The 20,556-nt window shown below is 42.7% G+C and overlaps 1 protein-coding gene across 5 annotated transcripts in view; it reads left to right on the top strand.

Moving 5' to 3' along the window:
* Positions 1-20,556, top strand: part of TANC2 (tetratricopeptide repeat, ankyrin repeat and coiled-coil containing 2) — a 476,614-nt gene that overhangs the window by 446,515 nt on the left and 9,543 nt on the right. For 3 of the 5 annotated variants that reach the window (XM_033184062.1, XM_033184060.1, XM_033184064.1), the window contains 7 exons: positions 6,719-6,852; positions 7,753-7,876; positions 13,758-13,933; positions 14,245-14,377; positions 14,932-14,961; positions 15,796-15,887; positions 18,117-18,263. In XM_033184062.1, the coding sequence (XP_033039953.1) occupies positions 6,719-6,852; positions 7,753-7,876; positions 13,758-13,933; positions 14,245-14,377; positions 14,932-14,961; positions 15,796-15,887; positions 18,117-18,263 (836 nt within the window). The remainder of the gene's footprint in view (positions 1-6,718; positions 6,853-7,752; positions 7,877-13,757; positions 13,934-14,244; positions 14,378-14,931; positions 14,962-15,795; positions 15,888-18,116; positions 18,264-20,556) is intronic. The other 2 variants (XM_033184063.1, XM_033184061.1) reach the window with 1 other exon arrangement.

Raw genomic sequence — 20,556 nt, 5'->3', positions numbered from 1 at the left:
TATTGGAGACTGATTCAGCCAAACTAAACAGCAATTTTCCTCTTTCAGTCCTCTTTCCCTGTGGATTCTCCATACTATTTGCACCAGAGTCTTCTTCCAAACAAAACTTTTTCCCTCTCTTGTTTCCAAATATTTTTAAAAGATTGAAAGTTACCTTACAATGTGCCAAACCAGAGCAGAAAATAATTGTGGCCTCTCTCCTTTTTATGTGATCCTTGTAGTAGTTAGGAATAAATATTTCTCCCATCAAAATAACTCCTCTTGCATTTGTTAACCAGGGTATTAAATTTTCACCCACACCTCTGGCTTAACCAAATGTTACTGTGGTAGCATGGTATATGACACAGTTAATCTCATATATTGTGAGTTAAGTTGCTATCTGGATGCACAATGAGGGCCCAGCCTCATGCAATTCCTGTTGGTCTGGAGCAAATCACTTTCTGTATTGTTCAGTACTTACGATGCAAGAGGCCTCTTCCTTGTGGCCTTTGCAGGCAATGATTGTTGTCTTCCCTGCAAGTCTGTAAACTGCAGCATCTGGAGAAACATTAGTAACCTTCGATGTATTTTTATGAAACCAGGGCAATGAAAACTGTAGAGTAACCACAGATATGTGTCATATTTTCCAGGAGAAGTAAACCAATATTGAGATGGCCAATTTAGGGAGAATATTTTACAATGCATACAAGAAGGGTATACATTTGGGTTAGGATAAGAGTGTTGTGAAAAATAAGAGGTTCTTGAACTCATTTAAATTTATAAAGACCTATTGTGGCATTTCTTCTCGTGACAAAGTCTTACACACATTTCTTAACATCATGTGGAATGGTCCAAAACTCAGGAATTTGCTTCTCGAATAATCCCTCCTTTTGTAAGATCCAAAGGGAACAGATGCCTGGCAGCTGCAGCTTAAGAGTCCATGACAGATTAAAGGAAAGTGTACAGCTGGAAACAGCTGCTGTCTCTGGAGCCCCATCCTGAGGGAAGCCAGAGGACAGACCGAGGGGAAGGAACTGGGCAGGACATCAGCCACTCTGGAGTACGCATGTGTGTGTGACCTAGAGCTGCAGGAGGGACATGTTGGTGTGCTTCTGTCAGCACAGCCTTCCCCAACAGTGTTGCCGCATCTCCAGCAGACCCTTTGTTGCTAAGGGCATGGCGGTATAACCATTGACAGCAGCAGAAAGAGTCATGTCCTCATGGTGATAATGAATAGAAATTACAAGACTAATAGTCATAGCGATGAATATCAAACACATTCTAATGGTGTACTTGAAAGAAATCCTTAAAAATGTTCAAGAAGGGCATGAATTAAATGGAGGACTTATTTTTATTAACATGAATTTCTTATTTTAGAATAAAATTTTATGGCCTCAGGATTTTTAAAATATTTCATACCTTAAAGTGTACAATAAATGTTTACAGTGAATTTTGTACATAGGTACCATATCTCAAGATTTTTTTTTTTTTTTTGCAATGGAGTCTCGCTCTGTCACTCAGGCTGGAGTGCAGTGGCGCGATCTCGGCTCACTGCAAGCTCCACCTCCTGGGTTCACGCCATTCTCCTGCCTCAGCCTCCCCAGTAGCTGAGACTACAGGCGCCCGCTATCATGCCTGGCTAATTTTTTTTGTATTTTTAGTAGAGACGGGGTTTCACCGTGTTAGCCAGGATGGTCTCGATCTCCTGACCTTGTAATCTGCCCGTCTCTGCCTCCCAAAGTGCTGGGATTACAGGCGTGAGTCACCGCGCCCGGCCTCAAGATTTTAAAAAATCAAAACTTCATGTCAGTTTGCTTATAATCAGAACTGTGTTATGTTTGACTTATGCATATATACAATATAATTATAATATTATAAACATAAAGAGCTACTTAAACATGAGTTAAGTTGAAATTTATTTGTAATATGATTTCTTTTTTTTTTTCTTTTTTTTTTTGAGATGGAGTCTCACAGTGTCCCCCAAGCTGGAGTGCAGTGGCACAATCTCAGCTCACTGCAACCTCTGCCTCCTGGGTTCAAGTGATTCTCCTGCTTCAGCCTCCCGAGTAGCTGGAATTACAGGTGTGCACCACCACACCTGGCTAATTTTTTTTTTTTTTTGTATTTTTAGTAAAGTTTTTTTTGTGTTTTGCCATGTTGGCCAGGCTGGTCTCGAACCCATGACCTCAGGTCATCTCCCCACCTCAGCCTCCCAAAGTGCTAGGATTACAGGCATGAGTCACTGCACCTGGCTGTAATACAATTTCTATATCTATGAAAAATTATTTCAGAAAAAATTCTGGAAAATAATGTTATTATGTGACAATGACCCTACAGCTCATCACTAGTATAGAACGGACTTTGATGCACTTTTCTATCTACAGTGATGTTTATTAAACATACATGTGCCTTTCTAACTTATAGCACATAATGATTTAAATTTTTTAGTGACCTATTGAATTATGATGCTTCCTCCCATGACAAAATCTTACGCATATTTTTGCATTTTTATATGTGGTTTGTGGTCTGTGACCCAAAGCTAGTTGGTGGGGGCTTATATCTGCAACCAGGACCTAAGTGACAATTTTTAACCTAAGGAAAATACAATGGTCATGATGTTTCCTATAATATGTATCACTTACTCTATCAAATCTGAGACACCATTAACTTTAAGAAAGTATATATCCAGTATTTTGTGCCACTACAAAAACAAACAACTTCTGCCAACTATATTGACACGACACAATTCTTTATTATCACATTAATTGTAAGATGCATTCCAATTTTGGAGATGTTAAAATGTAGAGGGAGAAAGTGAATCTTAGAATATTAATTGGGGTGTGATTTTTAGATACCAAGATTTTCTGAAGGCAGATCACTAGAGCCTCCTGGTAGCTTTCATCCTCCATTTGTAGCCTCTTTCTCTTTCCAGATGTTACAACCAGCTTTCACCATCTGCTGACCCCCTCCCATCCCATAGGGTTTTCACAGACTTCTTATGGAACACCACAAAAGAAAAGCAAACAAGGTGACAAGACTGTTCACCACACCTTCCTCTCCCTTATGTTGTGGGCACAGACCAGGACCAGCACTGAGAGCTTCTAGCAACTCTGGAGGCCAACCCTGGAAATATATGGCCCCAAAAAGAAACCAGAGTTTACAAAATAAACTTACTAGATTCCTTTAATTCCTGCCCTCATCATCTTTTGCCTAGATTATTTCAGCTACCTCCTAATTGAGCTTCTACCTCTAGCCTCACCCTTTTGTGATACATCTCTCAGACTTCAGCCAAAGTGATCTTTTTAGGCCATAGTCTGTTTGGGTCACTTTCCTGCTTACTGACCTTCATTTACTACTTGTAGGATTAAGTCCTTTAATGTAGCATAAAAAGACCAGTAATTATCTCCAGCCTCATATATTGCCTGTCTTCTCCAGTAATTCCAGTAACAGTAAGCATGCTGTTTTCCCCTCAGTGCCTTTATTCATGCTCTCCCTTGGCCTACCCTACACCTTCCATGCCTGTAAATCTCCTGTTCATCTTTCAGCATCTAGCTCACATTATCTTCTCTACCTGGAGGCCATCTCAGAAACCTCTTCCTCTGTGCCCTCCCTCATACCAAGGACATATCTCCATTGTATATATCACACTCTATATTAACATATTCATCTGTTTCCTTAACCATGAGTTCTTTGACAGCAGAGACAGTGTCTGACAAATAGCTCGATAAATGTTTTATTAATGGTATTTTGGATAGCAGTGATCAGTTTATTTCTCCCCAGCCACTTCCCCCTCCTCCCCCATCCCTTGAGCTTACATGACCTGTCTGTGCTGGACTCTTCCAAGGTTGAAAGTAGATGAAAGAGTCATTTGCATCTCTGCATTCTCTTTGCTGTCAGCATCCCATCCAAGCAGACTCTGGCTGTTTCCCCAACTCTGAGCTACATCCTGTCTGCCTCTTCCAACTCCTTAGATGTTTCCCTTTGAAAAAAGACCGTTTCTGTCAGATCATCTTGTCAGATGCTGACAAGCTAGGGAGCAAATTCTGTTACTGCTCTTTTAGGAAGAAAGTTGGCTCCTAACTGCTCTGTTTGCAGTTTGGTGTTTTATAGAATTGGCTTTACCTTCATCTCCTTTCTTTTAGAAAGTTTTAACAGTTTTTGATAAATCTCATATAAAATCCAGCCATACAACTCCTTGCTCTTGGATTTTGAAAAGCCCAGATTCCATTTTACATAGTTGTGTTGTTCTGAGATGAAATTGGCCAGCTGTGTTAATAACCACGTCCAGCTATCAGCTGAAGGTTGCTGCCAAATGACATCATAACCTAAACAACAGAAATGATACAACAAAGAAAAAGGCCAAATGGAACATTCCCTCACATATAAATGTGTTATCCAGTGGGGAGAAATGGGGCATCCAGAGCAATAGAATTATCAGACTGGACAGTGTGGCTTTCCAGATGGGCACTGGTTGTGAATATTCAGATGTGTTCTGTGAACTGGCATCATTAGTGAGAGGCTTGATTCTGAAATACTGTCTATATTTTCTCTAGGATGCTGCAAGTTCTTTCATGAAAAATAATGTATTTGGCCCCTTCACATACAGAGGTTTGCTGCAACCTTATCAACCTAGCAACTACTTTAAATGGGTTCAGAATGGGGGTTAGAAATTTTCCAAATGGTTTGTTTTATGCACCAAGATAATTCTTATGATTCCTAATAAGTGTCTATCCAGTCAAATTATTAAACTACTCGTGTTCTGACCCATATATAGAATTCACAATTTGTTTTCTAACCTATTAGAAATATGAACTTGAGAAAGAGGGAACATAGCTGATATTTAAAAAACAAGAAATGAAACTTCTTTATCCAGTAAATAATTATAGCCATTAACACCTGAGCTCATCCACTCAGGGTTGGAAATGACCCTCACCTCAGATAGGACCAAGCCACTGCCCTCCTGTAAGGAACTGAAAAGAAATGTCAATGTCAGGAGTTCCAAACTAAAACTGAAAATACACATAAGACAAGCCATAGATAGAACTGGTTGAAGAGTGCGTGTATCTTCTAAAATTACCACATTTTACTTCATAAGTCGTTCTTATCCTTGCAGAAGGAAGGAAAATGTTACTTGAAGGTTTATATTTGTGGAAATTACAGGTAGTTTTCATTTTGCATATGATTCAGTAGTGGATAAATTTGGCCAAGTCCAGAGACAAAATGCCATAATTTGCACTTAAGTGGAAACGAATGCAAATGTCCATTTGATATAAATGTTATTTGCTTCTCTGAATACATTTTAAAGTTTGCAAACTGCAGTATCTGTGCCTGCCCAATATTATTTTCTGGTTTGTTACTGGAGTAGGAGGCCATAATAAAAGAAGGACCTGCTGACTACTACATCAACTTTTTAAGTCAATTTGGAAAAAAAAAAATCTTTATCCTCTTTATTTAAAATGAAGTATAACTCCTACATGTTCTAACAGTGTTTCCATCCTCCGTACCCCTCATTTTTTAAAACAATAGACTTGTGCACCTGAGATTCCACGGTAAAATGAAACAAATACATATGTTAAAAGATAGACTTCGTATCTCCAAACTCCTCTTTCTGCTGTTGAAATGATACTCTGAGGCCGGGCGCGGTGGCTCAAGCCTGTAATCCCAGCACTTTGGGAGGCCGAGACGGGCGGATCACGAGGTCAGGAGATCGAGACCATCCTGGCTAACATGGTGAAACCCCGTCTCTACTAAAAAATACAAAAAACTAGCCGGGCGACATGGCGGGCGCCTGTAGTCCCAGCTGCTTGGGAGGCTGAGGCAGGAGAATGGCGTAAACCCAGGAGGCGGAGCTTGCAGTGAGCTGAGACCCGGCCACTGCACTCCAGCCTGGGCGGCAGAGCAAGACTCCGTCTCAAAAAAAAAAAAAAAAAAAAAAAAGAAATGATACTCTGAGGGCCAAATAGGCATTCGTAAAATCTCCTTTGTGTCAGAGATCATATTGTCAGTGGATAGCGGCACAAGAAGAATGTTTCTGTTTTTTTCCTAATGTGTCTCTTAAACTCACTGTAGCTATTTTTACCTGTGACTTCATTATTTTATAGTCAGAAGAAAATAGTCTTTGTCATACCTCTTCTCTCATCTTTAAGATTGCTACCTTGAATCATTCTAATCCTTATATTAAAAATGATTGCAAATGTACCAGAAACGTCTGTATCAACTAATGAAGAAAAAGAATGAAACGTGGCTCAAGACTTTGGACTGCAATTCCTAACTTTGGTTCTCTAGGATTAAGAGCCCAGGGTAGAGCTTGGCTGGGGGTAGTTCCCAGCTAATTCTTAAAAAAAAAAAAAAAAAAATCTTTATCTCTGCAAAGATCTTGTCTTTAGATTCCACACACACGTAGACTAACAAAATTTGTAGCTAGGAAGAGGTACCAAACGAGAGGTAGACCAAAACAGTCTAGTCAGGGAAAATGAAACCAAGTGAGTTGGATTAAAGGTGAGTTTTCAATAGATTTATTATTATTATAATTGTCCCCAAATATTGTGAGGCAATTTAAATGTGTCTTTATTCATTATTTTTCTTTACAACTTTTCTTTAAGGAAAAGGTGACAAAAATCATCATTCTTAGAAGTAAAGTAGCAGTTACATTAATGAAACACAGGGATATGTCACGTTTAACATGGAGCACTGGAGAGGACAAGAACCACTATCCTCAGTCTTTGTTCTCTGCCCTTAGCCCTAACAGCTGCAGCCGGAAGGGGCAAACTGGAGGTGTGCCGTCTGCTCTTGGAACAAGGGGCAGCAGTGGCCCAGCCAAACCGCCGAGGGGCAGTGCCACTATTCAGCACAGTGCGCCAGGGCCACTGGCAGGTAAGCAGGGTGACCACTTCTGGTCCCTCAGGCAGGACTGAGTTCTATGTGAGGACTTCTGATACACAGAGCAAAATGATCACAAGTAAAGTTTGGGTTATCCAGCAGTGATCAGGTTTGAGGACTTGGACCTTTGTTGTGAATATTCTGGTTAATTGAGAATACGACAGTTAACATTCAAAACGATCACTTTGTATAGAAGGACTAGCTACTTTTGTCCTGGTAATAGAGTGACCTCCTTCTCACATTACACAGTATCCAAAGTCTCCTTGGAAGGTTCATTTCTCAGGGAACTTACGCTAATCACTCACTTGCAGATGTCTGAGACTTACTGAAAGAAAATACAGTGAATGCAAATTCTAATGATACAATCCTTTTAGATGTTTGGATTCTGGATAAATGTTAATTTATACACTTAGGATGGAAAGGAAAGCACACTGATAATAGTCTTCAGAAGTATTTCAATAGAAAAAAGGCTGTAGAAGCCAAACAGCCCTAAAGAGTTATCAGAGACACTTCATTATGTTCAGTTCAGTTGGAAGTATTAACTGCAGGCAAATTTGCAACCACTAGAGGGCAATGAAGGAGTGATTTATGTTGGAACTTCCATTATGGGATTGTTTAATCCTACATCTTGACTGTTGTTAAGTTCTTTTTTACTTAGTAGCTGAGTAAGACATTGAGAGTTGAATCCTTCTCATTTGGCTGTCCCTAAGAGAGTTAGAGATTAAATCACATGGTACTAGGACTTTGCAGGTACTTCTAGAGGGTAGTGGAAAGATGCATAGAGAGGTGACTGGTACAGCAGTAGGAATTCCTACAGAGTATGAGATAGTGTGCACTTGTCTTCTCCACAGCTCTTCTTTGGGCTGATTGGTCCCTGTTTCTCTGCACTTGCAGATTGTTGATCTTTTACTCACCCATGGAGCTGATGTCAACATGGCAGACAAGCAAGGCCGCACTCCCCTGATGATGGCTGCTTCGGAAGGCCATCTAGGAACTGTGGACTTTCTACTTGCACAAGGTTAGTCTTGGGATGCTAGAGCTGGTTGGCCAGTGTCCATCATTACCTGGTGAACTCATGATTTCCAGCAATGGATCCCAGGAGATGCTAAGAACAGATATTAATCCAGTTGGTTGGAAAATGAAAGGCTATCTCCTCCCCTCTTGTATTCAGTGTAGTGCTTCTAACTCTAATACTCTATTTCTTTATGACTGGAGGGATTTAAATAAAATTAACATATTCTAAATTCTCATTCAGATCAGTAGTCTCCAAACTTTGACTTTCAAAAAATATATACTCAATAAATGTTCATCTTCCAGGGATTGTGTTTTGACTTCAAGTTTATCAATTCTTTTGTAAGCCTGCACAACTAATATTTTTCTTGAATTCAAAGGAGGCAAATGCCAGTGAAGACCCCTGCTGACTGTGGGATCTTATTTGGGGGATCCAGATTTTTTTTATTTATTTATTTATTTTTTTTGAGATGGAGTCTCGCTCTGTCGCCCGGGCTGGAGTGCAGTGGCCGGATCTCAGCTCACTGCAAGCTCCGCCTCCCGAGTTTACACCATTCTCCTGCCTCAGCCTCCCGAGTAGCTGGGACTACAGGCGCCCGCCACCTCGCCCGGCTAGTTTTTTGTATTTTTTAGTAGAGACGGGGTTTCACCGTGTTAGCCAGGATGGTCTCGATCTCCTGACCTCGTGATCCACCCGTCTCGGCCTCCCAAAATGCTGGGATTACAGGCTTGAGCCACCGCGCCCGGCCTTGGGGGATCCAGATTATTACCCGTTGTAATAAATTCCTTTTGACACTTACCAACATCCACAAATTCCTGGTGAATGGGAAATAAGTTAAAGGAGATGTTGATCACACCACCATCGTAAAGCACGTCAGGCTCCTTTTGGTTGCTGTGACCTCCATCGCCTGTGCATAACGGTGGCTGCTGATGGTGGACCTCTGTAGTAGCAAAAGCTCATCACTGGTGACTCCGCAGTGCCATCTAGTGGAGCTTGAGCATTTGCTTGAAGCAAGAGGCAGTCAGAGGTGGTCATTCCAATTAGCCTCTTCTACTAGTAAACTGGACCCAAATGTCTGTAATTACATCCACAAGCACATGTACTTTCCTTCAAGGAAACCAACCTCTTGAAGAATTATGCCTAGGCCAGAGCAACTGAGGGTAGTTTAATTAGGAAGAAATTTAGGTTTCTTCTAAGATTTCAAACTACAGCTCAATCAGAGACTTACTGGATCTTGAGCTGGATCCCTCAAGTAAGATTTGTTTCCACAGACTCAAGACTGGGTCAGAATCAGAGAGTTGCTCTTACAGGATGCAAAGTGGCTCTTGCCTTCCCCATATAAGCTACCAAAGAAATTTGGCTTCATGATATCTATCTTCATTTCTGCTGGGGAAAGCAGGGAGGAGGGAGAATGTGCCTGAATTCTCAAGATAAGATGTGTCTGGAGTAAATATTCCAGAACAAACCAAGTCCACTGAAAGAGGCAGGACCTCTTGAGCCCCTGATAACCTCTAGATAGCTGCAAAGTACCTGTCATGTGCCAGTCGAGGCTCCATAGTCATAGATTCCAGGTATTTGTTCTCCCTTACCAGTGAAGACATTTTCATCTTTGTACTGTTTCATTTTTTTCCACATTTAAATGAGAGGCTTAATGAATTCAACAAAGATTTATTTAGACTGTGTTGTTAGCAGAACACTATACTAGGAACTATGAGTGATTCTGATTTTTGTAATTACTATAATCTGTGCCTTCAAAGGGTCTATAATGTGGCAAGGAAGAGATGAAACAAAGATAAATACCTTAAAAAGCAGAGAATCCTGAGTGCTCTGATACAAGGGTCCTCTGGGTTAGACTAGGACAGACTTTGAAATTCGAAGAGGAAAAATGTTCTATATTTAGGGAGAGGAAGTAACATAGATGAAAGGCCAAAGAGGAGTGACAGGTTTGGAGAAATATGTAGGCTGTCTAGTAAAGTGTAAGAGGACTACAGAAAATAAAATTGGAAAGGTATATGGAAATGGAAAAGGACCAAGTTAGAAGAATCTGGACTTAATTCTAAAGGAATCTGGAGAGGCTTTTAAAATTCTTAAATAAGGAATTGATGGTAGAGTTATGCTTTAAAAACAATCACTCTGGCAGTATGTGAATAGTGGATTTGATAAAGGAGCCAGGAGATCAGTTAGGAAGCCCTTGTAATGGAACAGATGAGGCATAATAAGGTCCTAACCCAAGGGCAGTAGCTTTCAGAATAGAACAAAAGGGCTATGTGCAAGAGGTATTTTGGATATGAAGTCTGATTAGATGTAGGAAATAAGGATAGAAGAGTTAAAGATAAGTCCAGAGTTGTAAGATGGACATTTGGAAGAATTGTGATTTCATTAACTGCAAGAGAAAGAAAAAACAGAAGAGGAAGATTACAAATTGGATTTTGGAAGTGTTTAACATATTATGGATTTGTTTCATATGTATCTCCTTTTAATTTCTTCTCTTTCCTTATCTTTGGAAAATCAGTTCATCTGTAATATACATCCAAAACTTTCTTATCCTACTTTTTCCACCACTGGATACTTTGTCCAGGAAATTTATAGATGTTGTATCTGAGAAAATGCCTTGGACTCTCTTCCGTATTTAAACTTATTCCATGTTAGAGTCAGTGTTTTAATTACAAACTATACTATTACATAAATGGCTCTCGTCAGGATTAAGATATGGTCCCTTGCAGCTTTTCATCCTCCTGTGGGAAACCACAAACTCTCCTGACCTCTAGGGATGCAAAGGTGATAGGCTAGATAACTGCTGAGTAAACCCTGAGCCTGCTGTGGCAGGTCCTAAGCTTGAGCTGATACCTGAATCCTGACCAGCTGAGGGGGCAGCCAAGTGTCCTGGTGCAGTAAGTTGGTCTCTGATGTAGTTAAATATGACTTGCCTACTGTGTGGAAAGAGTTGTCTTAGGTACTCTTCTAGCAAATAAATGATGCGCTTCTTGCCATCGAAGGCCTTACAGTCTGGGCCTTAAGAACCAGTTGTAGATTGGATTTTAGACTGATTACAAAACAGCATGTCAAGTATGCTTGATCCTTTCAAGTGAAAATGGAAATGTTGAAGGGAAACAGATCCAGAATATGAAAGGGTGGGTGGAGAATTTAAAAGGGGGGAATGGAATTATTGAATAAGGCTGAGTAGTTTAAACTCTGAATTTCTTGTTTATTTGATTTGTATTTGTTTTTTGTTCTTGTTTTTGTCTTTTTTTAGACAAGGTCTTACTCCATCACCCAGGCTGGAGTGCAGTGGCCTGATCATAGCTCACCAAAGCCTGGAACTCCTGGGCTCAAGCAATGCTCCCATCTCATCCTCCCATCCCAGCCTTCCTAGTAGCTAAGACTACAGGCTCACACCACCACACCTGGCTAATTTTTTAGTTTTTTGTAGAGACAGAGTCTCACCATGTTGCCCAGGCTGGTCTCAGATTTCTGGCCTCAAGCAGTCCTCCCACCTCGGCCTCCCAAAGTCCTGGGATTATAGGTGTGAGTCACTGCATCTAGTGAAATATTTATTTTTTTAATTGACAAGTAAAAATTGAATATGCCATAATGTATTGCTTAACCATGGGGATAGGTTCAGAGAAATGCATTTTGAGAACTGTGTCCTTAGGTGATTTTGTCATTTGTAAACATCATAGAGTACACTTACACAAACCTGGACGGTATAGCCTACTACACACCTAGGCTGTATAGTACAGCCTGGTGCTCCCAGACTACAAACCTGTACAGCATATTACTGCACTGAGTTACTGTGAACAGTTGTAACACAGTGGTATTTGTGTAGCTAAACATATCTAACCGTAAAAAGGAGCAGTATTGTGTACAACGTGATGTTTTGATACAGGCTGTATATCCCGTATCTGAAATGCTTGGTTGTATATCCCTTATCTGAAACGCTTCTGTTGGGATTTTATTTTTTGTATTTTGAACTATTTGCATTATACTTACTGGTTGAGCATTTCTAATCCAAAAATGTGAAATCCAAAATGCTGCAATCTGAATTTCCTTTGAGTGTCATGTTGGCCCTCAGAAAGGTTCAGATTGTGGAGCAGTTCTAATTTCAGATTTTCAGATTAGGGATACTCAAGCTATATATGTATACATTGTGGAATGGTTAACTCAAGCTACTTAACGTGTGCCTTACCTTACACACTTATCTTTTTTCTTCTGCTGAAAATGCTTAAAATGTACTTTCATAGCAATTTTCAAGTATATATTGTTATTAACTATCACTATGACTATAGTTAAGAACTATAGAGTAGATTTAGTCTACTGGTTAATAACCGGTACAGTAGATCTCTTAAACTTATTTCTTCTTTCTAAGTGAATTGTATGTCTTTGACCAACATCTCCACAATCTCCCCCACCTCCTAGTTTCTGGTAACCACCATTTTATTCTTTGATTCTATGAATTTAACTTTATTAGATTAAACTCCAGATTTCTTTCGTGGCCTGAGCTCAGTGTCCTCTCGTGTGTTTATTTTCCCCACCTGGGGAGGGAGAAGGTGGCCTGGTCCTGTGATCAATGACAAACATGTCCTGGGCTCCTATTTGATGAGACTGTCTCAAGGAGTTAGCACTATTATCAGTGGAAGGCTTCTGCTCAGTTCAGAAAACATTCACTGAGCTCCGGTGTGATAAGGGCCGAGGCAGCCAGGTCACTTGAGGTCAGGAGTTCAAGACCAGCCTGGCCAACATGGTGAAACCCATCTCTATTAAAAATATAAAAATAAGGCTGGGCGCGGTGGCTCAAGCCTGTAATCCCAGCACTTTGGGAGGCCGAGACGGGTGGATCACGAGGTCAGGAGATCGAGACCATCCTGGCTAACACTGTGAAACCCTGTCTCTACGAAAAAATAAAAAAAACTAGCCGGGCGAGGTGGCGGGCGCCTGTAGTCCCAGCTACTCGGGAGGCTGAGGCAGGAGAATGGCGTGAACCTGGGAGGCGGAGCTTGCAGCGAGCTGAGATCCGGCCACCGCCCTCCAGCCTGGGCGACAGAGCGAGACTCCGTCTCAAATAAAAAATATATATATATATAAATTAGCCAGGCGTAGTGTGCATGCCTTTAATCCCAGCTACTTGGGAGGCTGAGGCAGGAGAAGTGTCTGAACCTGGGAGGTGGAGGTTGCAATGAACTGAGATTGGGCCACTGCACTCCAGCCTGGGCAGCAGAGCAAGACTCCATCTAGAGAGAAAAAAAAAGAGGAAGAAGAAGAAAAACGCTCATTGAGAATTTATTACATGCAAATAGGATACATAAAAATAGATAAATAATGGAATAAGTTGACTTATGTTAAGCATATTTAATTAAGATGAGGTAGCAGTGAACTGTGAGAAGCTTCTTAGAGGCAGGAGGATAGAGATAGTTCTTAGAGAATGGCAAGAAGTCAGGCAAGTTATGGGGGAAGAAAAGCTCTTCCACACACGTGGAGCAGCGTGACCAAGAGTGAGGATGCAGAAGGATTGACGGGAGATCCAAGAGGCAGAGAGTGAGGATGTGGGAGGATTGACGGGAGATCCAAGAGGCAGTGAGCACATCCATTTGGCCGAAGTGGAGGATTCTCACAGGGGAATAATAAAACAGGTATAGAGAGTAATTGGGAATAGATTGTGGATGACTTTGAATACCCAATAAAACAACTGGAATCTGTTTTATTGCAAGCTTGTAGGATGAACTTTTAACAGTTGAGATGTAACTGGCATACCAGGATCAGTCTTAAAATGAAAATAGTCCGGAAATGAGCGGTGTTCTTTGTAGGAGCATGCCCCTTCCCCTTCAGTGCTTCCCCTCCTGCTGTGCGTTTCCATGTCTCCTCAGCCCTGTGCTATCACTTGCCTTTGAAGGTGCCTCCATTGCTCTCATGGACAAAGAAGGATTGACAGCCCTCAGCTGGGCTTGTTTGAAGGGCCATCTCTCAGTAGTACGTTCTCTGGTGGATAACGGAGCTGCCACAGACCATGCTGACAAGAATGGCCGTACCCCACTGGATCTGGCAGCTTTCTATGGTGATGCTGAGGTGGTAAGTACCTTTAAACAAGCCTCAGGAGAGCAGAGAGAGGGCTGTTCTCCATCCATACTACCTGGAGTTGAAAGTGGAGTGATGTATTGATGATTCGTGATACAGAGCTCTCAGATCTATACTTGCTAGAGAGCAAGAATATTCAAAATGCTATTAAAGATCAAGAATATAGCTAAGGCCTGAAATACCATGGCGGCATAGTCTGGTTCAGGCCAGCAGTTGAAAAAGGGCAGGCAGCAGCCAGAGCCCTCAGTGGAACAGTGCTGAGCCGTTACACCTGTCCTAACTGCTCTGCTTGATCCATGTCCTAGGTTCAGTTCCTGGTAGATCACGGGGCCATGATCGAGCATGTTGACTACAGTGGAATGCGCCCTTTGGATAGGGCAGTGGGGTGCCGGAACACTTCTGTTGTTGTCACTCTTCTGAAGAAAGGAGCCAAGATAGGTAGGAGAAGGGAAGAAGGTGTTGGCCATCTGTGCCCAGGGGCCAGACTGGTCCAGTGGTCTGGCTGCCCTGGGTATTTGGTGTGAGCATATATAGTTCCCCTTCCTCCCTGGCCCAATATTGTCCAAGTGAACAGAGAGGCTCTTGGCCCAGAGAAAGCACCATGTGAGCCGTGGTCTGCAGTCCCCTGTGTCCAGAACCACGTGGTTCTCTACCATGTCCCCTGTAGCCTTAGCCAGGAGGCTGCTCTGGCCTTAAGCACCTCTCAGCACTGCCTCTGTACCAGCCCCACCCTGTGGCATCCTGGGCCTCTGCACTGCCGTGAGCCTCTGCTTTCCCTTGCTCTGAATGTGCTTCAGACTCAAGTCCCTGCTGCCGCTGTCCCAGCTGCTCCCCAAGCCCACGGACCTGTAGACGAGGGTTGGCTGATATGCTGGCTTTGTGCTGCCTGCCTCTCACTGCTGCTTTTTCCTTCTTTTTTTTTTTTTTTTTTTTCACCTTCATCCATTTTTTTTTCCTCTCCTACAACTTTTTGTTTTCTCCTTTCTTTGAAGGTTGTCAGACGTTACCGAGTCGCCCACGAGGTATATTTCACCGCTGTCAGCATCAGGCGTGGTCTGATGGCTTGGTCAGCTTTGCCTTCTCCTCTTTGGTTTAGCCTGCATGAGTTCCCTACACCTCTAATCTTTTAATTTACTTCACCTTAAAAGAAGATTTTTTTTAATGACTGTTGTAGAGAATAACTTGAACTTTTGATAACTAACCTTGAAAAGCATAGTTTGTAAATAATTCAGGCATTTGTAAACTAATCAATGTAACCTTTTCTTTCTTTTTGTGGGTAAAGTCATCCTCAGTAATGTTGGTTTGTTTCACGTCTGATTGACATTCGAACTGTGCTCCTGCTTCAAAGTGAATCCCGGGGAGTCCTAGTGGGTACTTATCATTTAAGGGAAGCTTTAGAGTTATCAGTGGTTTCCCTTCTGCAAAGTACATATTTTAAAGTTAAGAGGCTAAACGTCTGGGGGTTTTGAGTCCCAAATCCAAAATAAATTACCCTTTTTGGACTTTTCAAATCCTGTGGTAATGTTTAATATAAATCCTTTCTCCCAATTTCCTTATTTAAAATAATTCCAAACTGAGCCATTGCCTCCCCACATGCAGCATGCAGGCTTTGCTGCCCTCATGTGGGGCAGGCTCACATGGTTCCAATATTCTTATTTTAAGGTGAATACAAATCCAATGCAGCTTCTTGGCAGTGGGAGTTACTAAAATACTCCCAGGTCTAAAAGATGAGGTACTGATTGTGGAGCAAGTTGTTCTCTCAGCAGAAATTCCCCCAGGGTATTTTTTTCACCTAGCTTCCTACCACCCTTACATTGTATGAGTTTTTTACCCATCATGCATCCTGTACACTACAGGTCCAGCCACATGGGCGATGGCCACCTCCAAGCCAGACATCATGATCATCCTCTTGAGCAAGCTGATGGAAGAGGGGGACATGTTTTATAAGGTGAGGGGAGGGAGGGACACAGTTTCTTCAGAATGGCCACTCGCTGTTTTCTATGTGTAGAATCTTCCAAAGTCTTGAAATCAATTCTCATCTTTTGTAGTAGAGGCCAAGGGAAAATACTGTTCCTCAGTGATGGCCTCATATGTTGGGGATCCTGGGGTTCTGCCTTACCAAGAGAGCAAGGGTAGCCTATACTTGCCTGCAGCTGACCAACCTAAAGCCCTGGTTTCACCTGGTCACTAACCAGTGGTTATGTCGATTTCTACATGGAATCTGTTAGGTAGGATCTGGAAACTCATGGGACAAGTAAAAGTAAAATTATGTAGTATAGCTATTTCCATTATGTTGATCCTAGCTTTCATATGTCATAATATATACATAGATTAAAAAGTACGTAACAATAGCTTATCAGCATCTTGAATAAGATAAGGAAACCAGGCCGGGCGTGGTGGCTCAAGCCTGTAATCCCAGCACTTTGGGAGGCCGAGACGGGTGGATCACGAGGTCAGGAGATCGAGACCATCCTGGCTAACACGGTGAAACCCCGTCTCTACTAAAAAATACAAAAAACTAGCCGGCGAGATGGCGGGCGCCTGTAGTCCCAGCTACTCGGGAGGCTGAGGCAGGAGAATGGCGTAAACCCGGGAGGCGGAGCTTGCAGTGAGCCGAGATTGCGCCACTGCACTCCAGACTGGGCGACAGAGCGAGACTCCGTCTCAAAAAAAAAAAAAAAAAAAAAGATAAGGAAACCAAGACAAATAGCAATTATAAGATTTTGTTTGAAATCATTCACTGAATGACAACAATTATAAAAACTATGGAGTCTTTTTGTACTCACAGTCCAAGCTGAAGGCTCCACACCCTGACATAAATAAACTCCGTGGTCTATTCCATGTCAAAGTCATCGCACTGTGTTGAGATCAGCTGGATTACCCACCCCCAAAACTTCATACAAATCCAACCCAGTTTTTGGCAGCAGGCATCACTGACACTTCCCCAGGACTAAAAGTTAAGGAAAAATAGTTGTGAAGCATATTATTCTCACCTGTGTCAGGAGTGTACAAGTTCCTAGGAGCAGAATTCTATCTTCTAAGTACCCTTTGAGTGAGTCATGGTAATCTAGGACTCTCAGGCTTTCAGGAAGCTTAAGCCCTGGCCCAACCTTGATTTTACGCAACTTCAAAGAAAGTCCTCATTACCCTAGATGTCATATTTATGGACTTCACAATGGCATTGCTCTCAGGTTATGTCCTGGCTATAGCATAACTTCTGGTATTCTGAGGCAAGAAGTCCTCTTAATGAAAATATGCAGTGCCATTATTGTACCCCTCAGAATTCTACCTTGAAAGATTCCAAATCTCTCCTTCATGAATGGTGCTAAGGGAAAAGTAAAAGACTGGGATCCCTGTGGAGTTGTAAGTATAGAGAAGGAATAGAGTGGATAACGATCAGCTAAAGGGGTGGGAGATGCTGCCTGCATCTTTCTGGGTTCAGCTTATAGATTTTCAGATACAAAGTGAAAGAAAAGTTTAAGGTCACTATGGCCAGATCTCTAAATTGGTCATAGATTTACTTCATCTTGGATAATCCCTCCCGCAACATCAGGTGGAATCACAAACTCTAAACTTCACTTCTCTACTGCCACCCTGCTCCATGCCTTTTCCGAAAATGGGGAACACTGATTGGTATTATTTTATGCCATGAGATTAGGGAAGCAACCGCTAGACTGCTTTAGCTCCCACATCCTTCGTGAGTAAGAGAATGACTTCTAGAGGGCTGATCAGGTGGATTGTCAGACCAAAAAAAGAGTTCTCCAGACAAGCCAGAAATTAAGGAAGAAGTAATAACTGGAGTGCTTGGGACTAGGAAGTCATATGTGTTCTGTAGAGATCAGTTCAAGCAAAAGGAACTTTGAAATGAGCATGGTCAGCCTCTTTGGAATCCAGTTGGGAAGCCAGGGTCTGGGGCCTTCCATTTGCCAAGGCTTTGTCTCCCTGGCTTGTATCTTGGGTATCCCCTCAACCTTGCCTTTCCTGCCAGATGAGTTTCCTATAGAAAAGACTAGACCCTTCTGCCCTCACCATCAGGGCCAGAACTCCTCTCTAGGCTGATGTTTGGGAGGGTTCGCCCTTAGTAACAGCTGCTGAGAAGAGGAAGGGAGTGGGGACCACACTTCCTCAGCTGTTCCTCAGACCAACTGTGTGTTTCGCCATCTTGTGCTCCCATTAGAAAGGTAAAGTAAAGGAAGCTGCCCAGCGCTACCAGTACGCCCTGAAGAAGTTCCCTAGAGAAGGGTTTGGTGAGGACTTGAAAACTTTCCGGGAACTAAAGGTGTCTCTCCTCCTCAACCTCTCTCGGTGTCGCAGGAAAATGAACGTAAGTCCCTGTCACCCAACTCCTTTCTGCAATCCTGGAAGCTGATAGCCCATGTCACTCATTAGCTTCTACCAGGCCCCTGAAATCCTCCTCTGCCCCATTTGGAACTTGGTTGTCCTTCACAGAGCACTGACATTTGCAATTTGAAAGAAATAAGTCTAAGTATAATCTGTATCTCAAACTGTAAAGAAATTAATGCTGCAAGTACTTTGCAGCTTTCTAAATGTTCATAATTTCACTGAAAGTGATGAGAATACAATCTTTTCCCACCCCCATACCACCCAGTCAATGTTCTGGTCTTTGGGAAAATGTGAGAGCAGTGGTCACTAGAATTCCAGTTGCAATTAGATATGAATTGTAGTCGTTACTCTCAGGTATAGTCCCTTGTCATTTGAAGAAGGGCTAAGAGGAGAGCTCAGGACCATGGTCTTGAAAGTTTAACTTCTGAGGCTATTGAACTTTTTGCCTCTTTCCTCATCTTTGTATCCCAGCATGCCATGTCCCTTCTCATCCTAGAGGGAATCTCAGAACTCCCCCTGGACCTTGACTGTCTCCCTGGTAGGCCACGGTCCTTCCTGCCTACTTTGCAGACCCGTCTCAGATGCCCCCAGCCACTGCTCCCTCAGCCACTGCCCTTTAACATAAAGACACTCCAAGCCAAGAACCCTCTCTCGGGTTTTGGAAATAGCTAAGATTGCATCAGGAGTCTCTGACATCCACCAGCCTGAGGTCTCACAGTTCTTCAGGAGATAAACACAATCCAAGCCGTACAGACGTATCGATCAATTAAAAACTCAGCTGGACGGAAGCAAAATTTAAACCTCATGGCCAGGGATCTTCCAGAAAGATGATTTGTGTGTGTAACCTTTAGATCATCCATTTCAGACCCTAAACCCTGACACTTGGAAGGAGCCTGAGATAAACCTGACTGTCTCAGAGAACACAGCCATGACCTTCAGAGGCAGAGTTGCCCCATGGTGCTGAGGGAAGTGGGGACGTGGAAGTGGCCCCCCAATGCCAGGAAGGGAGAGGGTGGTGGTCTCGGGAGACAGTGAGGTTTTCATGCCCACGGGGTCTCCTGTGAAATGAAAGGGACAGCACCAAGGCCTCCCCTGGCACCAGCCGAGCAGGATGAGGCAAAGCTCCGAAGTTGCTGCCAACCCACTGATCTCTTTTCCCTACCAAATAATAGACCTTTTTAAAATGCCCTCATATTTTCAGGAATCATGATGGTCCCAAAAGAACAAATAAAAGGGTAAGGCTGGAAGCAGAGCAGGGATAGAAGGTGACCCATAAAAGCTGAAATTCTTTCTAGCTCCACATTTGTTCAGAAGCGGTTGTTAACCACCTCCTGGGCCAGTACTGTGCCAAGCACCAGACGTCTGTCTTCTTAGGTAGAGGATTTCCCATCAACTTTTTAAAAATGTTTTTACCTATGCCCCAGGGCCTTTGTTCTGCCCAAGGCCTTGTTTTCTGCCTTAGGACTCATGACTATAACCAGAGGCTACCATGCTATACTGTGGCTTTGACACTAAAAGAAGGGGGAACCTTCCCTTTGAGCTTAGTATTTAAGGGAATACTAAAAACCGCAGACTGTCTAGGCGGCGCTGTTCCCCACCCCACCCCACGGTCTGTGTTCACAGCCCTGTGAGCATGTTCCTCACAGGAACAGCACAGACCTCAGTCACAGCCGGGGTCTTCTCTTCTTTTGTTTTGTTTTGTTTTTAATTTTAAGTGTTTCCTAAGTAAGGAACCAGTGAAGAAAAGGAACAGACCAGAGAAGCCTCTGAAATAGAAAGAAAACGATAATTAATGAGCACCTACTGTGTGCCAGGAACTGTGCAGGGCTTTTAAATATTGTATCACACTTGATACTACCTCTGGAGTAGGTATGGATGAGAAAATACATCGTACACTCGGGGGTTATGAAGCTGGTCAGAGAATTGAACCCAAGTCTGTCTGACACCCCCTCTCCCTCTAGTCTCCGTAGTCAGTGCAGTTTCCTTTACAGACGTCATCTTCCTGGACTTTACAGGACACCTTCTCCCCTGTCTCTTAGAAAGCCGAAGTGTAGTGCATGTAGCAGGAAGGTGTGGGGCTCAGACCAGGGTCCACGTGAGTTGTGGATGTGTGCGTTTGCCTCCTACACGCGTGGATAACTTCAGGAGCTTCGCTGGAAAGGGTTGGTGTTTGACTTCCGGGCTGAGAACTGTATTAGAAAGGCAAAAAGGGAAGATTAAAACTATTTTAATATTCTGGGCAGCTAAAGTCCAGTGAGCAGTCGCAAGGCTAC

This window comes from Trachypithecus francoisi, unplaced genomic scaffold (assembly GCF_009764315.1).
Source record: "Trachypithecus francoisi isolate TF-2019V2 unplaced genomic scaffold, Tfra_2.0 Lachesis_group20, whole genome shotgun sequence".
NCBI classification, from domain to species: domain Eukaryota; kingdom Metazoa; phylum Chordata; class Mammalia; order Primates; family Cercopithecidae; genus Trachypithecus; species Trachypithecus francoisi.
Note: the sequence above shows the minus strand (reverse complement) of the source record. Positions and strands in the feature narration are given on the sequence as shown.